Source organism: Mastigoproctus giganteus, chromosome 10 (assembly GCF_048544385.1).
Source record: "Mastigoproctus giganteus isolate SK-2022 chromosome 10, ASM4854438v1, whole genome shotgun sequence".
Lineage (NCBI taxonomy): Eukaryota > Metazoa > Arthropoda > Arachnida > Uropygi > Thelyphonidae > Mastigoproctus > Mastigoproctus giganteus.
The window spans coordinates 33987783-34007801 of record NC_143584.1 but is presented as its reverse complement, the minus strand read 5'-3'; the positions used below and the strand labels follow the sequence as shown (position 1 = coordinate 34007801).

General features: G+C 36.4%; 1 protein-coding gene across 5 annotated transcripts in view; it reads left to right on the top strand.

Moving 5' to 3' along the window:
* Positions 1 to 20019, top strand: part of Vinc (vinculin) — a 336038-nt gene that overhangs the window by 293741 nt on the left and 22278 nt on the right. For 3 of the 5 annotated variants that reach the window (XM_090383806.1, XM_090383804.1, XM_090383803.1), the window contains 2 exons: positions 4924 to 5047; positions 8775 to 8865. In XM_090383806.1, coding sequence (XP_090239932.1) covers positions 4924 to 5047; positions 8775 to 8865 — 215 coding nt within the window. Of the gene's footprint in view, positions 1 to 4923; positions 5048 to 8774; positions 8866 to 9020; positions 9036 to 20019 lie in introns of all 5 variants that reach the window. The other 2 variants (XM_090383807.1, XM_090383805.1) reach the window with 1 other exon arrangement.

The window sequence follows — 20019 nt, the reverse complement described above, 5'->3', positions numbered from 1 at the left end:
TTTTCACTATGGAAAAGAGGAGAAGTCCACTGATGGTAGATCAGAAGAGTAGAGTGGATGGTTGATCTGTACAATATGATTCACTAGAAATGTCTTCATAACAGTGCAGAATGGGTGGGACATTGTCATGCAACGAGAACCAGCTGCCTTTCTCTCAAAATTGCAGCCTTTCCCCGGAAATGCACTCAGTAGTCTTTGAAGCATTTGTATGTAGAGTACAGCATTGACTCTCTTCCTTTCAGGTACAAATTCCTTATGAATCACACCATTTGCAGAAAAATATAATGAGCATCATCTTGATCCTGGACTTCTATAAACAAAACTTTTTTGAGCCCTGGTGATAATTTTGAAGTCCACTGAATGCTCTGATGCCTTGTTTCTGGGTCGTACAGCAAATATTATCTCAAAATATGGATTTATCTCTCTTTAGAAAGCATATACAATTATATACATAGATGCCAATGCTGAATTTACATTGGAGAATTTGACCTTCTGTCTCACCGTTGTAATACAGTTAGTGACAGAGTTTCTCCATCTTTTTCTTTTCATGCAGAAATAATAAAACTACATGAAAATTGGATTTTTTTTAAATTTTGCAAATTTCTGCTTAATTTCTTTAATGAATTGGCCATCAGGTGTGCTGTGGTAGTCTAAGTAGTGTTGCTCTTTTTTATGGGCAATAATCTCATAGTACTTAGGTAATTCAAAGCTAATGCAAAGAGGTGACACAGGATCACCTAGACAAGACTGTAGTAATAGTTCAGACACAGCATGGGTTTGTTAAGGGGAAGTCTTGTCTGAAAAATTTGATTGGATACTATGATGTGGTCACAAAGAAACTGGATGGAAAAAATAATTGTGATATCATATACTTGCTTTTCAGGAAAGCTTTTGATACTGTTGCACATGGAAGACTGCTGTACAAATTGGAGTTTTTTTTTTTTTTTTTTTTTTGTAGTTGTTGGCGCATCGGCTTCTGTGGCCATAATGCACCTCCCAAGATTTTTTGCAGTACTTTGATCCATGCCCGAGGCGGGATTCAAACCTGCGACCTTTGGGTTGCTAAGCAGGCACTTTACCCACCCGGCTAGCCCGGTCGGCACAAATTGGGGTGGTATGGCATTAAGGGCAAATTGCTGCAATGGATAAAGGGATGGTTGAGTGGGAGACGGCACAGATTGGTAATAAATGGACACTGCTCTACGTGGACTAATGTTATTAGTGGAGTCCCTGAGGGTTCGGTGCTGGGCCCATTGCTGTTTTGTGTATTTATCAGTGATATCAATGAAGGTATATCAGACTTAATGTCCAAGTTTGCAGATGATACAAAGGTTGGCAGGTTTGCTAATGACACTAAAGATAGTATGCAATTGCAGCAGGATCTAGAAACGTTAGGCAGATGGGCTGAGAAGTGGCAGCTGAAGTTTAACATTGACAAATGCAAAGTGCTGCATATGGGTAACCAAGAGAAATGTACCAACTGCATGGTACTACACTCAGCGAGGTGGAGAATGAAAAAGATGTGGGGTAATTGGGCAGTCGATATGAAATTCTCTGAGCAGTGCAGACAGGCTGCTAGAGCAGGTCATGGAGTTTTGTCAGTGATATATAGGAATTTTGCTAGCTGAGACAAGGTAGTGATCATTAGCATTAGTTGAGGCATATGATGCAAGAAAGCAAGCTTATACAGCATCAGCTAAAAAAAACCAAAAAAACTTCCCATTTCGACCATCCAGTCACTCCAAATGTTTGTCTAGTTCAGCCTTAAATTTATTTAAGCTATCAACTTCCACAACAACAGATGGAAGTCTGTTCCAGCAATCAACTACCCGTTGACTAAAGGCAAGCTTCTGCATATCTATTCTACAACTGTCTTTCCTCAATTTGAATCTGTGCCACCTCAGGTTCTTGGTCTGAGCAAGTGGAAGTATTCCATCAGCATTGAGCTTGCTCAAACCATTCAAGGCCTTATACACCTCAATCAGATTACCTCACAGGTGCCTAGTCTCCAGATGCCGCAACTTGCAGAACTTAAGCCTTTCTTTGTAAGCCACTCCTTTGTTCCTCTCACCAATCTTGTTGCCCTTCTTTGTACTCGTTCTAGCAACTCTACATCCTTCCTAAAATGAGACCTCCAAACCTGTACACAGTACTCAAGGTGTGGCCTGCTCATTGCCTTATACAAAGGTATAATCACCTCCTTGTATCTGCTAGCAAAATTCCTATATATCATTGACAAAACTTCAAAGCCTGCTCTGGCAGCCCTTCTGCACTGCTCAGAGAACTTCATATCAGACTGCACAATTACCCCCAGGTCTTTTTTATTCTCCACCTCCCTGAGTGTAGTACCATACGGTACGTTTCTCTTGGGTTACTGCTACCCATATGCAGTACTTTGCATTTGTCAATATTAAACTTCAGTTGCCACTTCTCAACCCATGTACCTAAAATTACTAGATCCTTTTGCAGTAGCATACCGTCTTTACTATCATTTAAAACCCTGCCAACCTTTGTATCATCTGCAAACTTGGACATTAATATACCTTCATCGATATTATTGCTTGTTAATCCATTTGGACTCTTCCATGTCTGCTTATTGTTAATCCTTTTCTTGTTTAAAGTGTTCATTACTGACTTTTCTTGAGATTCTGCAAATTCCACAAGTCTTTCACCTCTTTCATTTCTTTCACCAATTCCAAAATTTTGAATAGTTTCCCTTTCTGTGCTGTTTTGTCTCTTCCTACGTCCTACTTTCTATGTCCTACTCCTACGTCCAGTAACAATTGTTACTGGACGTATGGGTAGTTTACTTATGCATGGTTTAATGCATACACACACATCATTTATACTACCAAAGTAGTTTTAATGTATCATTTTAATTATATCTCATACTGTGAATACCTTCATGTTATTGCACTTGCCATGTTATTGCACTACATCGAATAAGTAACACTTCATCTATTGAGAAGACTATTGTTACTTATTCTTGGCGGATACCACCACCCAGACGGATGGCACTGTTTAAGGCCTTTTGGCCTCTTTTCAGTGGGTGGGTAGGTAACCTGGTGTTGCAATAGTGACAACTCAGTTATGAAGTATAACTCTACAATATGAGAGATGCCTGATGGTGTGCAATGGTTTAGTCTGAAAGACATTTCTTGGCAAAAGCCTCAGAGTATGAAAGAGTTTACTTATGCATGGATTAATGCACACACACCATTTATACTATTAAGGTAGTTCTAATGCATTGTTTTAATTATATCTCATATTGTGAATACCTTCATAATGAGTTTCCATGGTATTGCACTACCTCTTTTAGACTGAACCATTGCACCATCAGGCATCTCTCATATTGTGGAGTTATACTTCTTAACTGAGTTGTCACTATTGCAACACCAGGGTACTTACCCACCCACCGAAGAGAGGCCAAAAAGCATTGAAATGTGCCGTCTGGGGGTGGTGGTGGTATGATGCCGAGAGTTGTTCCTGTGATGTTGAAGAAATGCTGGAGAATGGTGATTAGAGCTGGTATGTCTATTTTGTCATAGGCCACTTTTATGTCAAAGAAAATAACATTAAGCTGTCTCCTGTTGTAGAGGAGATTATGGTAAGGGTGTCCAGTAGGTTGCTGTTAGTCGATTTCCCCTTAATCACAGTGTGGAGGTACGGAGGCTTGTGATTGAAACAGTGGTCTGCAATGGTGGGCTGGATTGCTTTTTCAAATATCTCAAGGAACGAACCCACAGCTGATGGCAATAGGCCTGAAATCTTGAGGCCGCTTGGGGTCCCTGCATTTAGGGACTGGCCGAACAAAGTATGTGTTCCAGTTATTTGGAATCTCTCCACTTTCTAAGATTTTATTGAAAATATGGACTAGGGGGTCTATAATATATAAACTACAGATTTTGATTAGAAACAGAGGGAACCGGTAGGGACCCACAACAGCTTTCAGTGGAAGTTTTTTGACGGTCTCCATCAGATGGTTTCAGGTTATGGTTATGAGTGATATTGGAGGTTTGCAAGGAGAGCCAAAAAGTGTAACCAGGGGTTGTGCATGTGCATATTCAAATTCTGTATCTCCAATATGAGAATCATCATGTTTATGTTATATTTATAGCATCAGCATTTGATGCTGATACTGCAAGTGTAACAGTATAACTAACCAGTACTTGAAATTTATCAAATTTATTTGCTATACTCCAAGTATTAGTAAATAAGTGAGTAAATGTATGCCTGCCTGTTTGTGTCCTTGTGTTTTTAGTAACTTTTACCGAGCTCATGTAGTTGCTAGTCCATGTGGATTCCCAGCGGCCCTTGTACTGCTCCTCCTCATCTTGCTTTTCAGACTACTGCATGTCACAATAGAAACAATTCAAGGATCAATTGTACATCTTTTATGACTGTTATTAAAGTATTAGTCTGAATATAAAATAAATTTTCTATTTATACTCTGGGACGACCACATGGTCAGAGGAGTTCACAAGATAGAAAGAATACAAGAAACAACACTGTATTTAGCAGTCAAGGGCTTGAAGCCCGTTGCTCACCCCCCCCCCCCCAAACTAACAGTTTTACGACCAATGCTGCCTTGATAGCATCAGCCTTGCACATATTCCATTCAAGTGTATCCCATTTCTATAAAAACAGTTCATTCTTAATAAGCACTGGCTGGTCATACTGAGAAAAATTTTATCTCTTGAACAATTTCTCCAGGGTTGTATTGATTGACATGACTCATCCTAAACACTCCCTCCTGTTGGGTCTTGGTAAAATTCCTCTCTCTCTCTCTGTTCCAGCAATGCACCACTAATAATGCCTACTCAATGTTATTATAATTTAACATTGTGCCTGAATGTCAGCAGAAGTTGCTTGCACTTCATTGAAATGATAAGAAAACAGTTATTAATTAATTATATTTTTTAGGGGTGAAGGCGGTTCTAAGAAAGACCTAATTGCATGTGCAAAAGACATAGCAGAAGCTTCAGAAGAGGTTACAAGACTTGCTAAAGAACTTGCTCGAATGTGTACGGATAAACGAATGAGAACAGTATGTATATTTTAAGTTCAGTATGTATAATTTTTTGTGTATAAGACCAGGTGATATAGCATACATGGTTGTATTTTTACATGTGGGATATTTTTATCTCCCCAGCAGCAAAGCAGTTAAGCATTTATGATTTGGCTTCTGGGTGATGCTTTTCAACTGTAATAGGCTGACTGGATTTGCAAATCTTCAAACTAGGATTTGTGTGTTTTGGATTGATCACCAAGTCAGCTCAAGCCATGAGGTGTCAGTATATTATGTCTATATATTATAGTAACATCCACAAAAATTGCGTTACCCTCTTAAAGTTTATTATTTCAATGAAATTGTGTGTCATAATTTCATCATTCTCTAATATTAGCAAGCCATTGCATCACAATGAATACTTCTCATTTGCCAGCTTGGGAACGAGAGTAGCTCTGTGCGGGTGAAGTTTTTACGGCTCCAGTTAATAGAGAAGTTTTTCTTAAATTTTTGCTGTTTTATTGACTTAAATTGGCATATTAATTTATTTTTTAGACGTAGCTTTATATTCCTAGTTATGATACCTAGTTTATTTTGAATTTAGATAGAGATTTTGTAGGTTATTACTTATTGTTGGTAAGGGTATCCAATCCATGTGTTGGACAAGATTTTTGTCCAACACATGGATTGGGTTGAATGCTAAGTTTTTAATTATATTTAGCTGTTTTATTGACTTAACTGTTATATTAAATTATTTTCTATAAGTAGCTTATAGTCATAGTTAAGCTCCTTGGTTTATTTTGAATTTAAATAGCAAATTTGAAAGTTAATACTTAGTGTCCATAGATTTACCGTTCGTAACTTTCTGTCATTGTTATAAGGACAAAGCATATACCAAACTAGATAGCATAAGGTTTAACGTAAAACTAGATAGCGAAACACATAGCACTGTATTAGAAATCTGTTAGCTTAGGATACTATAGTGTTATCGAGTAATCACTAAAATTTATTAATCTTATTAAATTTCATTGTCAATTAAATTGTACTCAAACGGAAATACGTGTAGTATTTTTAAAATTATTATTTAATATTTACAACATATGTACATGTTACAAACAAATCTGTATATTTATATTTATGCATATTTATGAATTGTTATAATAAAAGAATATGAGAGAACAAAATAGGAAACAAAAGGAAATATTTATTATTTAACATCTAAATACTAATAGTCAGTTCACAAAAACCACATTACTGACAGTAATCACAGTTTAATATGAAAATCACTTATTAAAATTTGCAAAAAAAAAAAATTATACAAATTATAATCAAACATGCAGGTACTGTATTTTAATAATGTTATTCTTCTTTGCATATGTATCAATCATTTATTACTTTTTCCAATAACTCATTCAGGCCCTCGGCTTATATTCATGCAATCCTGCGATATTACAGTACAGATGCATATATAATAAAAAAGTTTATGAAATGTATTGTTATGAAATGTTTATAGGCTGTGGCCAAACTGTTTAGTCTGAGGTATACAAAGGAAGAATTAGCCACAGGTAGACTCTTTCTGTGGGAAAAAAAAAAAAAAAAAAAAAAAAAGGAATGTGAAAACCATAAATTAAAACTGCTGACGATTGAATTAGTGGCTGCAGACTCCTCAGAAAGCCGCAGGACACTTTATAATTACAATTATAATAGCACCTGTCAGGAACCAATTCAGGTGAAGCTATTCGCAGCCTGCAATCTTGTTTGTGATATACAAACAAAGAATTAGTCACAAGTAAACCGTTTGTATGAAACACTATCAAGAGATGGTTTGTGTGAAAATAAAGGGAACCATAAAACGAAAATGCAGACACTTGAAATAGTGGCTTTTAGTTACAATTTGTGCAGCCAGAAATATTGCCCATTTAATTATTTTGAAATTTTTGTGTCTTGAATTTTAGTGATTTATTTTCGCCGTCTACCACCTAACAAGTACCACACTTAGTTGATGTGATTTTTTGTGTTGTTTATTTGACATAAATTTATTGAATTCGTGTTTTATAAAATAAAAATGACTATTTTTTACGGGGGGGGGGGGATTTTATTTCACCAGGGGCGAGTTAAGCTGTTATTTGTTCTCATTTGATTGTTTTGATGTCTCTACCTCCTTGGCAGTTTATCATTTAGTATTAATAGCATATCATTTAGTAGTGGCAAATCATACAAGAAAGCAAGGTTATATAGCATCAGCAAAAAAAAAAAAAAAAAAAACCAAAACAAAACCCCATCACCTGTCCATCCACAGCAATAGTTTGACTAATTCTTCCTTGAATTTATTCTAACTACCCACTTCCACAACAACAGATGGAAGTTTGTTCCAACAATCAGTCACTCACTAGCTAAAGACAAACTTTGATACATCTGTCCTCCAGTTATGATTTCTCAGTTTCAATTATGCCCCCTCATATGTGTAGTTCATGCAAGAGGAAGAATGTCATCAGCATTGAGCTTGCTCAGTCTATTCAAATGCTTAAACACTTCAGTGATCACTTCACAGGTGCCCAGTCTCCAGATGCTGCAATTTTCAGAACCGAAGGCTTTGTTAGTAAGAGCACCCTTTTGTTTCTCCCTCACCAATTTTGTTGCCCTTTTTTGCATCTGTTCCATCAGATCCATATCCTTCATAAAATGTGTATGTAGTACTCACTGCTTTATACCATGGTATAATAACCTCCTTATCCCTACTACCAAAATTGCTGTATATCATTGACAAAACCCCATGAGCTGTCCTGGCAGTCCATCTGCACAGCTCAGAGAAATTCATATCTGAGTGTACAATTAACCCCCCCCCAAGGTCTTTTTCATTTTATACTGCCCTGAGTGTGGTTTCACACAGTTGTTACATTAATCTGGGATTACTGCTATCCACATGCAGTACCTTGCATTTGTCAATGTTAAAATTCAGTTGCCATTTCTCAGCCCATTTGCTTAATTTTTATAGATCTTGTTGTAGTAACATACCTTGATTATGTTAGTAATCACCTTGCCAATATTTGTATTATTTGCAAACTTAGGACACTAACCCTGATATACCTCCATCAAGTATCATTAATAAATATAGAAAACAGCAATTAGCCCAGCACTGAACCCTGTGGGACTCCACCAATAACATTAGTCCACAAAGAGTAGTGCCCATTGATAATCACTTTCTGTCTTTTTCCACTCAATACCTTTATCTATAGCAGTAACCTTTATCCATTTATTCCACACCTTTATCCATACTCTTAATGCCAAACTGCACCAATTTGTACAGAGTTCTTTTATGTGTAACTGTGTTAAAAGCTTTCTTGAAATCCAAATATGTGATATCAAAATTATATTTTGCATACATTTCCTTTGTTACTGCACCATAGTATCCAATAAAAGTGGTCAGACAAGATTGCCTCTTACCAAACCCATGATGTTCCAGGAGTATAACTGCACTCCTGTCTAGATGGCCCTGCATTTTGTGTATTATAGCATGTTTTCTATTTTATTATCAGTATTCTACAAATTTAATAGTGAAACTCAGTAAAAATGGAGATAGAAAGGTTATCTTTCTATTAATACTGAATCTACTTGATTAAAAATATATATAATAATGTGAAAAGAACATATTTTCTCTGTTATTATTACCATGAAATGTTAAATAATAACAGATCATGTTGGTTATATTAAATTTGTAATATGAACATCTACTTGAAATATTTATGATAAGTAATATTATTTTCAGAACATTCTCCAAGTGTGTGAACGTATTCCAACTATTGGCACTCAACTGCGTATTCTCTCAACAGTGAAAGCAACGATGCTTGGCGCACAAGGTAACATATCTAGTGTAGAATTCTGTATTAAATTATAGAAAAAGAAATTTTTATTATTATGAAAAATTTTTTACAATATTTGGGATCTGGAGTAAAGTAAACGTAGTTTCATTGTATATTAAAAATTTGTATATTAACAAAATTTATTTTGTTAGCTCCTTTGCCAGTTGGTTTCTGGACAGTATTCATTCAACTGGGATTGAATATTTTTAAATAATTTGGTAGTTTTTAAAAATCAAAAAATTTTGTACATAAATTCTTTTAAATGTTAAATTTTTTCTACTTTGACTTTATAATTGGATATTAGAGCAGAATTATTCTAAAAAAAACCAAAAAAAACCACAATTACTTATTCTTTTCTTCTTCTTTTCATTAATATCTTCTTTGCTTATATATGTATTATTTGCTTCAGTTTCATTAACTTCTGGAACAAAATTCCAGAGAATTTCTTCAGTTTTAGCTTACTTTCACTCATGTCATCTTGAATTTTGTTGAAAGGGTGCATCCCTCCCCCCAGGCGCCTCCGTAGCCAGGTGGGAAGGAGCAGCAGTGCGTAGCACACGCTTCTTGATTAGACCGGGGTTCGAGCCCGTCACCACCAAATACGGAGGTTGCGGAAAGGTCAGGGAATGACCACCGCATATCCCGGAGCAATATGGCCTTAGTTGCTAATGCTCCTAAAAACCAAATAACATAACATAGCATCCCCCCCCCCCATTCTGATTTTTGATACTATCATAAATATAAAAATAGTTACTATTACTTGTAAACAGAGTTGATAGATGGTGGCATGTCTCTTTAAGAGATCTGTTCTCACACAGAAATTATATAGACATAATTTGTTGATACTGTTTTGAAAGAACTTTGAAAAACATAACAAACTTTTAAAGCTTATAGTTTCCATAGTGATATATACTGGAGCACTTAAGGACAAAAAAAAAGAGTGCAACCTATTTAAGGATTTTGAAAAAGAGTGCATGTTGTAACATATCACAAAGCCAACCGGGCTAGCCGGGTGGGTAAAGTGCCTGCCTTGCAACCCAAAGGTCGCGGGTTCGAATCCCACCTCGGGCTTGGATCAAAGTACTGCAAAAACCTTGGGAGGTGCATTATGGCCACAGAAGCCTATGCGCCAACAACTACCCAGAAAAAAAAAAAAAAAAAGTAACATATCACATAGTATATGTTATGCAGTTCTGAGTGAATATATGCTGCATATTTTATTTGAATGGGTTTGTTTGGCATATTTTAAAAACTTGACATAGATAATTGCATAAGTATCAGAATGTGTAAACTTTTGTTTTAAAAGAAGTTTTATGAAGAGCTTATAAAAGTTATGTATAGGATTCTGCTATAGTGAAAATTTTTAAAGATGTTGAAAAGTTTACTTTTTCACACCTTTACTGGAATATAAAAGTATTAAAAATACAACAGTCTTTTAATTTATATTATTTAAAATGAAATTTGTGGTGTCAAAAATTTTGTTTATAAGAGTGAAAGTTTGTGAATTGTAGATCATTATAATTATAGTCACCACAATCATGGAAACCTGGAGGCAACCACATCCAGACACTAGCTCTCAATGACAGCAAAATGAAAACTGAACTCTTTTTTGTTTGTAAAGGGATAGCATTTTCTAGTTTGCATCCAGGTGCTTAAAAGTCTTGACATAGCCCTGATAGTAACATAGCATGATATGCATATCATGCATATCATAGCATGATATAAATCTTGTTACCCTTCTCTCTACTCATTCTAGCAATTCTACATCCTTCCTAAAATGAGGCCTCCAAACCTATACACAGTACTCAAGGAATGTCTTATACAAAGGAATAATCATCTCCTTATCCCTACTAGCAAAATTCCTGTATATCATTGACAAGACTCCATGACCTGCTCTGGCAGCCTGTCTGCATTGTTCAGAAAAATTCATATCTGACCGCACAATTACCCCCAGGTCTTTTTCATTCTCTACTACCCTGAGTGTGGTACCACACAGTTGGTACATTTCTCTGGGGTTACTTCTACCCATACGAAGTACTTTGCAGTTGTCAATGTTAAACTCCAGTTGCCTCTTCTCAGCCCATCTGTCCAACTTTTCATACTGTCATTAACAAACCTGCCAACCTTTGTATCATTTGCAAACTTGGACATTAAGCCTGATATACCATCATCAATATCATTGATAAATATACAAAACAACAATGGGCCTAACACCAAAACCCTGGGGGGACTCCACTAATAACACTAGTCTACAAAGAGCAGTATCCATTGATTATCGCTTTGTCTTCTTCTGCTCAACCACCCTTTTATTCATTGTAGCAACTTTCCATTGATGCCATACTGCTCCAATTTGTACAGTAGTCTTTCATGTGCAAAAGTATCAAAAGCTTTCCTGAAATCCAAGTATGTGATATCCATGTCTTGTCTGACCAATCAAATTGGTCAGACAAGACTTATGATATTGACATATCCCCTTAACAAACCTGTGCTGTGTCTGAATTATTACTGCAGGGTTGTCTGGATGATCCTCCAGTGCTTCTTTAACCAGTGACTCCATTATTTTTATTATTAAAACCTGGTCTATAAACCGTTATTGTCTTTTCTCACAGTATCGTAGCTTTTGGGAAATACCATTTATTGGTCTGGTGGCAGCTTGGCTGTGTTTATTCTCTGACATGTTCAGTGGTTATCTCTCTGTTTTCAAGCTCTGCGGAGCTCATTGTACTTATTTGTGGCTTATGCAAAATTTTGTTTACCTGTTATTTGATTGCTGATACAGTTAGTCCAGAATCTAGTTTAACATAATAGTGCTTGATCTTGACCCTATGCAGTGGAGGAAGATTGAATTTTGATTCTATAGTAGTTTGCTGATTACATTTAAAGTCTCTTGCAGAAATTTCTGAGCTAATTAATTAATTCTTTAGATAACAGATCATCAGTGGTGAACCTTTCCTGGCCATGCTGAAAATAAGCATAAATTAAGTAACTAGTTAAGCATGTATACAGAAATGTAAAAGTAGTTAAGCATGTATACAGAAATGTAAAAGTAGTTAAGCATGTATGCAGAAATGTAAAAGTAGTTAAGCATGTACGCAGAAATGTAAAAATTTTCATGTGGGGTTAAAAAAAATAGACTGAAGTTAATAAATAGTCTTTATTGATATTATTATAAAGTAATAATATAATACTTGAAAGATTCTAATGAGAATGTTGTTACTGCATAATTTAGTGCACAATTATACTTACAATTATAATTTTGTTCACAAGTATACTAACACTTACAGTTGCACTGAAAGATGTGGTTGTAGACAATAAAACAAATTTGTCTTCAAGTTAAAAGTTAAAAATACTTTTTTTTTAATAGTACAAACCAGTGATAGTAAACCTATGCATATCCCTTGAGGCATGCATGCCTCAAGTGACATGCACAGGAAAATATGCTGGCATACACCCAATCAAATATTTACCTATTTTAAAATCAGTGCCATTTCATAGTGGTTACACAAGGGCACTGCAGTTTGTGTTCTGCATTGAATACACTAAAGTATTCAGTAAAAAAGGAGCAATGATTAAATAAACATTGTGCTTTTGCTGTCAAAACATTTTTTAAATCAGGTGACTGCTGTATTAAATGTGAATTTAGATGCCAATTCATTGTTGGAAGAAGTGGTAGTGTTCCAAGTTGAAGGACCATAACGTGTTGGATTTACAAATTAAGAACAGTAGTGTCTGTAACATATGTGAAATGTCCATGTTGGGTGCATGTAGTGCATACTCCAGAAAACAATGCAGTCCTTGAACTTTTGATAGTTGTCAATCAAGAGAATTGAACATATTGGAACAAAGTGTGTGTCGTATATTGTGTATTGATTTAAAATTCCATTTGTATACAATAACAACAGTTCAACAAGTACTTGTTCATTATTTGAATGCACATTTTAATTTCTGCAGTCTATTCCTACAAAAGATGAATGATGATCCAGATTTAATCAGTCATTTAATCATGAGTGACAAGGCCCACTTTAATTTGAATGGGTATCTAAGTAAACAGAATTTTAGATATTGGCAGTCAAAAATTTGTAATGTTATAAAACATTTATAAGCTTAAAAATCAGCAAGAAATTATTTAAATTGTTCACTTTTTGATGCCCCCCCTTTTATTATCACTATTATGAACACATTACTGTAAAATACTCATTTTTTCTGATATTAAAAATTTATACCCTTAATTATTTTTGAAAATAAACATCCTCTGCAGCATTTTAGATATTTTTTTATCACCTCTCTTATTTGGAAGTTTTGAATATTATGTCCTTTATTGTCTTGACTGACAGCAAGAGAAATGTCAATTGAAAAATCTTTTTGTTTCAACAGTAGTATACCAGCCAGATTCTTTCTGTAGAGATTGTTGATAAAACGAATAAATATTTTCCATCTTCATTTGCACATGAAGGAATTTTTCGAGTTGGGGTTAGCAGAAGTCTCTCTAATACTGATTTGGGAATTTAGTGATTTTATAATAACAGAAAGTACGGTTGAAGTAAATTACTGCAGCTGAAAGTAAACAGAGCACCCAGGACTAGTGGAATCCATTCGAAGAAGCTGCAAAAGAGTTAATTAAACCTTTAGCTTAATGAAAGCATCCTTAGATTCAGGAAAAGAATACCTACAGATTGGAGATGTGTAAATATATGTCCTGTTCACAATGGTAGTTCAAAGGATGGTGGTTAACTACAAACTTAAGTTTAACCTCTATGTTAGGGAAAATAATGAAATCAATAGTTAAGGAAGTAGTGAAAGATCATCTTGATAAGAGTGGAGTCATAAAGCATGGATTTGTTAAAGGGAAATCATGCCTCACTAATCTAATTAGCTACTGTGATGTTGTTACAAAGGAGCTGGATGCAAAGATTAAATTTGACATATATACTTAGATTTTGTAAACACTTTGGTACTGTACCTCATGTACAACTGTTGTATAAATTGGAGCAATGTGGCATTAGGGGAAAGTTACTGCTATGGATAAAGGGATGGATAAGTGGTAGAAGACAGAGTGGTTATGAATGACTGATGTTCTTCGTGGACTAATGTAATGAGTAGGTTTCGCAGGGATTGGTATTGGGTCTGTTACTGTTTTTAATATTTACTGATGATATTGACATAAGTGTTTCGGTTTGATGTCTGAGTGTGCCTAAGTTTATCAAAGACGTAGATAAACTCAACAGATCAGCTAGAAAATGATAATTAAGGTTTAACAGTAGTAAATAAATGTAAAGAATAACACTCTAACCATGAGCCAAAACACTACCTAGCCTTGTCAACAAATTATTAAAGGCCACCTTCTGTGCCAGCAACAGGGGCCCACATCTGGTGAGTATGGGCTTGGCACACCTATGGTCCTGAGCTGGATATCATCATTCTTCTCTTTCTTGTTGATTCCCTTTTATCTCTCTCTCTCTCAGGGTAACTTGGGAATTTTTTTTTTGGCTGATGCAGCATAAGCCTCAGGCTTCCTTGCACCATATTGTTGTTGTTTGGTTTTTAGGAGCATTAGCAACTAAGGCCATATTGCTCCAGGATATGCGGTGGTCATTCCTTGACCTTTCCGCATCCTCCGTATTTGGTGGTGACGGGCTCGAACCCTGGTCTAATCAAGAAGCGTGTGCTACGCACTGCTGCTCCTTCCCACCTGGCTACGGAGGCGCCTCCTTGCACCATACATCTAGTAATATTAATAATAATAACAACCAATGAGAGACTAATGTAGAGTTATGTCATGAATGTCACAGAGGTTGATAAATGAAGGAACTAACTGTATCACAACACTCATGGCAAACTTTAACCATAAATGTTTATACAAACTAAATTTACAGCCATCTTTATATACAATTAAAGAAAAAGTGAACTGCAGCTTGATCTGCTGAAAAACATCAAAGTTGGCTTTTAACAGCGAATCTCTTTCACTGCAGTCTACTTTGGATTTACTAAGAATCTCCATCAGATCAACTGAATAATAATAATAAAAAAACACAGTTTTCATCAAAGCCCCATCTGTTTTGGGCTCACATAAGCTAATAACTGGCATGTTAATAAGTATTGTTTTCCTTGATAAATAAATTTCCATTTATATTCTGGATGGAAGAAGCCAGAAGTATTTACAGTGTCATTCTAATGGTTTTACTGTAGCTTCTGTGGTGGCATATTGGCTCAATCATGCAATTTGCATCCATGTACATTACACAAGGATTGCAGCCATCTCAGGCAGTAGCCTTACTGCTCTTATATCATCAAGGTGATATAAGAGCCTATGCTGGTCTGATCCAATTAAGTGCTAAAACTTAGTGTATTCTTAAAGTAATATTCTCATAGTACATTTCTATAGCTTTAGAAATAAATTTGGTGAATTATGGAGTTGGCATCCAGCAGTCTTTCTATCATGAGTTAGTAAGATTGTATCATGTATACTTATGGCAGTTGAAAGGCTGCTGGCTGCCAGACAATGATGTTTTCAGAAGCTTTAAATTAAATATTATTTAACTTTAATATAATCAAATTCACCAGTTCATCATCCATCAAATTGCACTTTTTAAAGAAAAGGTTTTTGGCACCAAAGTGAAATAAGTATTTAAAAAAAAAATAATAATAATAAAATAAATAAATTTTTTAAATTTAATTACTGCATGAAGGTCTTTATTCAACCTATCAACTTCCACAATGACAGATGGAAGTTTGTTCCAGCAATTAACCACCCGCTGGCTAAAGGCAAATTTCCGCACATCTAATTTACATCTGTCTTTTCTTAATTTGAATTTATGCCCCTAAGGTTCGTAATCTGAACAAGTGGAAGGATCCCATCAGAATTCAGCGTGCTCAACCCATTCAAGGCCTTATACACCTCAATCAGATCACTGCGTAGGTGTCTAGTCTCCAGCCACTGCAATTTAGTATTAGTATTAGTATTAGTAACGGCCGCATGGTGCAAGAAAGCCTATGGCTTATGCTGCACCAGCCAAAAAAAAAAAAAATAAATAAATAAAATAAAATAAAAAAAAATAAAAATCCGAACAAAACAATGATAAAAACAAAAAAATAAAAATAAATAACTAAATAATAATAATTAATAAAATAAAAAATAAATAAAAAGGAAATTAAACCTATCATCCTATGTGCTTCCCTTACCCGAAAGTACTATCCAGATGACCTTTGAATTTCCCCAAACTGTCGGCCTCTACCACCCATGAAGGCAACTTATTCCAGTAATTTATAACTCGCTGGCTAAAATAGAACTTCCTGCAATCCAATCTAAACATTTCCCCCCGTAACTTGAATTTATGTCCCCTAGTTCTAGCATCATTTATAATCTTGAAAATTTTGTCCTCATTCATTTTACTGATGCCTCTCAGAGCCTTAAACACCTCAATCAAATCTCCTCTAAGGTGTCTAGTTTCCAAACTCTGCAATCCACATATTCGAAGTCTTTCTTCATAAGGACGCCCTTTTGCCGATCTCACCAGGCGAGTTACCCTTCTTTGCACCCTTTCAAGAAGCTCGATGTCTTTCTTCAGGTGCGGTCTCCATACTTGAACACAGTATTCCAAGTGTGGTCTAACATAAGCCTTATATAATGGGATTATCACGTCCCTATCTCTACTTGCAAAAGTTCGATAGATCATTGATAGGACACCATGGGCCTTCCTTGCAACCTGTTTACAATGCTCAGAGAATTTCATGTCTGACCGTATCGTAACACCCAAATCCCTTTCCTCCAGTACTGGCTTTAGTTGAACTCCACCAAGTGAATACGTTTTTTTGGGATTACTGTTTCCCAGGTGTAATACCTTACACTTTGTTGGATTAAAGCACAGCTGCCATTTTTCTGACCATTCCTGAAGTCTATCTAGGTCTCTCTGAAGAAGCTCAGCTTGACAGTGATCATTAACTACTCTCCCAATTTTAACATCATCTGCAAATTTAGACATCACGCCCTCTATCCCTTCATCAATGTCGTTTATGAAAATTAAAAACAACAGTGGTCCTAATACTGATCCTTGGGGAACCCCACTTCTTACATCAACCCAATCTGAGGAATAGCCATTTATCACAACCCTCTGCCTCCTGCCCTGAAGCCATCCTTCTATCCATCTAAGGATTTTCCCAGTGATTCCAACCTGTTCCAGCTTATAAAGCAACCGCTCATGTGGGACTGAGTCAAAAGCTTTGCTGAAATCTAAATAAACAATGTCGAAATTATTCCCTAAATCCAGCTCGTGAGTGACCCTTTCGAAATAGCGAACCAGATTTGTTAAACATGATTTTCCCTTTACGAAACCATGCTGAGTATCCTTGAGAATTTCAATTCGATCCAAATGATCCTGAATTCCACCCTTGATCACTGCCTCCATGATTTTCCCTACTACTGAAGTCAGACTGACAGGTCGATAATTTCCAACTTCACTTTTAGAGCCACCCTTATGTATGGGAGATACATTTGCACTTTTCCAATCCAAGGGAATCTCCCCAGAGTCTAATGATGCTCGCATAATTAGCCTCAATGGTTCAATGCACTCGCTTGCCGCTTCTCTTAAGATTATAGGGTATATTCCATCAACTCCAGGAGCCTTACTGGTCTGTAGGCTCGAAAGTTTTTTCATTAAATAATCTTGCGAAATTTCAATATCATTAATTACATATTTTTTAACTTCGCTCCCACAATTTCCCTTTGCCACAAAAGGCTTTTCATTTGTAAATATCGATGCAAAATAACTGTTGAGTTCATCTGCAACGGCAGCTGGTGTATTTATTACTATCCCCTTTCCCTTACATAAAGGTCCGATCTGGTTTGTCCTGCTCTTCTTGGCATTTATATATGTGAAGAATTCTTTATCCCCCCTCTTTGCTCTGTTTGCTAGTGATTTCTCATAAACTGCCTTTGCCTGTCGAACCTTTTCTGTGGCTCTATTACACATCACCTTGTAGCTGTTATAGGCTTCAGTACTTTTTGTTGTTCTGTAACCTTTCCATGCCACCTTTTTCTGCTCAAGTAATGCGGCAACTTCACTAGTCATCCAACTTGGAACCCTCCTCGTGGAGTATTTTTTTAATGGTATATACGCATTCAAGGCATCTGTGATTAATGTTTTAAAAGCGTACCACAGTTCAATTGTATTCATTCTCTGCGCGATATCTACCCAGTTAATAGAGGCCATGTAGTACCTTAAGGCATCGTAATTTCCTTTTCTGAAATTAAAACCCATTCCTTTGCCTTTTACTTCTGCTACCTCTCTCGTCATCATCCACCGTAGAACTCCGTGATCACTTCCTGCTACTGGTTCCTCTACTGTCAGCCCTGTTATGTCATCTGATTCATGTGTGATGATGAGGTCTAGGATACTCTTTTCTCTAGTATTTTCCCTGACATGTTGATACAAATAACAGTCATCTAGTTGATTTAAAAATTTTGTTCCCCATGTCGAGTTTCCTTCCCATTTACTCCAATCAATTAGAGGCAGATTGAAATCACCCATAATAAGGCATTGACGCTTACTTGCCCATTCCATTTGCATGTAGAGGCTTTTGTCATAATCTTCACAATCACCTGGTCTGTAGATTACTCCTACTCGCATTATACCTTTGTTTCCAACTATCTCACACCATACAGACTCTATACTAGCATGTGAAACGTCTGAATCCGGGAAAGCTATCGTCGCACTCAGGCTGCTTCTGATAAGAAGCATTACCCCACCACCCCTTCTATCTAACCTATCCTTCCTAAATACATTATACAAGCCGTACTGAAACTCATCATCCCCAATTTCCGGGTGGCACCACGTCTCTGTAAGCCCTATTATGTCCGCGTTACTTGTTTTAACCAGCAGTTCGAATTCGCTCATTTTATTGACGACACTTCTAACGTTACTGTATAAACAATTAAGATTTACTGTTCTTGTATATTTAACAACCATAACACAACCCTTGAAGTTTTTTAGGCTCTCTTCCCTCGCATTAGCTACCCGCCCACGTGAAACGTTTGTGCCCCCAGAACATCTAGATAATACGTCCAGTTGGGGTAACAGATAAGAACTCTTGAGGTATGTGCAAGAGTTACTTTGACCAATATTATCAGATAAACGCGTGTCAGTATTACCCACATCCCCCCTAACTAGCAGTTTCCCTGAACCTTTAAGGTATCCTCAATAATACTGGCAAAAACTTTTGCACCACCTTTGTTTAAGTGTATCCCGTCTCTACAAAACAAATTCCTTCTACCTACAAGTGTGGGCCATGCTGATAGAAATTTACCCCCTAAATTTGCAGAACTTAAGCCTCTCTTGGTAAGAGGATCCCTTCATTCCCCTCACCAATCTTGTTGCCCTTCTCTGTACACGCTCAAGTAAATCTACATCCGTCCTAAAATGAGGCCTCCAGACCTGTACACAGTACTCAAGCCGTGGCCTGACCATTGCCTTATACAGAGGGATAATCACCTCCTTTTCCCTGCTAGCAAAATTCCTATATATCATTGACAAAACCCCATGACCTGCCCTGACAGCCTGTCTGCATTACTCAGAAAACTTCATATCTGACTGCACAATTACTCCCAGGTCTTTTTCATTTTCTACCACCTTAAGTGTAGTACCACACAGTTGGTACGTTTCTCTGAGGTTACTTCTACCCATATGCAGTACTTTGCATTTGTCAAGGTTAAACTTCAGTTGCCACTTCTTAGCCCATCTGCCCAAATTATCTAGATCCTGTTGCAGTAGCACACTGCCATTACTGTCATTAACAACCCTGCCAACCTTTGTATCATCTGCAAACTTCGACATTAAGCCTGATATACCTTCATCAATATCATTGATAAATATACAAAATAACAGTGGACCTAACACCGAACCCTGTGGGATACCACTAATAACATTAGTCCACGAAGAGCAGCACCCATTGATTACCACTCTCTGTCTTCTCCCACTTAACCCATTGTAGCGACTTACCCTTAATACCATTCTGCTCCAATTTGTATAATAGTCTTCCATGCGCAACAGTGTCAAAAGCTTTCCTGAAATCCAAATATATGATATCAAAATTATTTTTTGCATCCAGTTCCTTTGTAACCACATCATAATATCCTATCAAATTTGTCAGACAAGACTT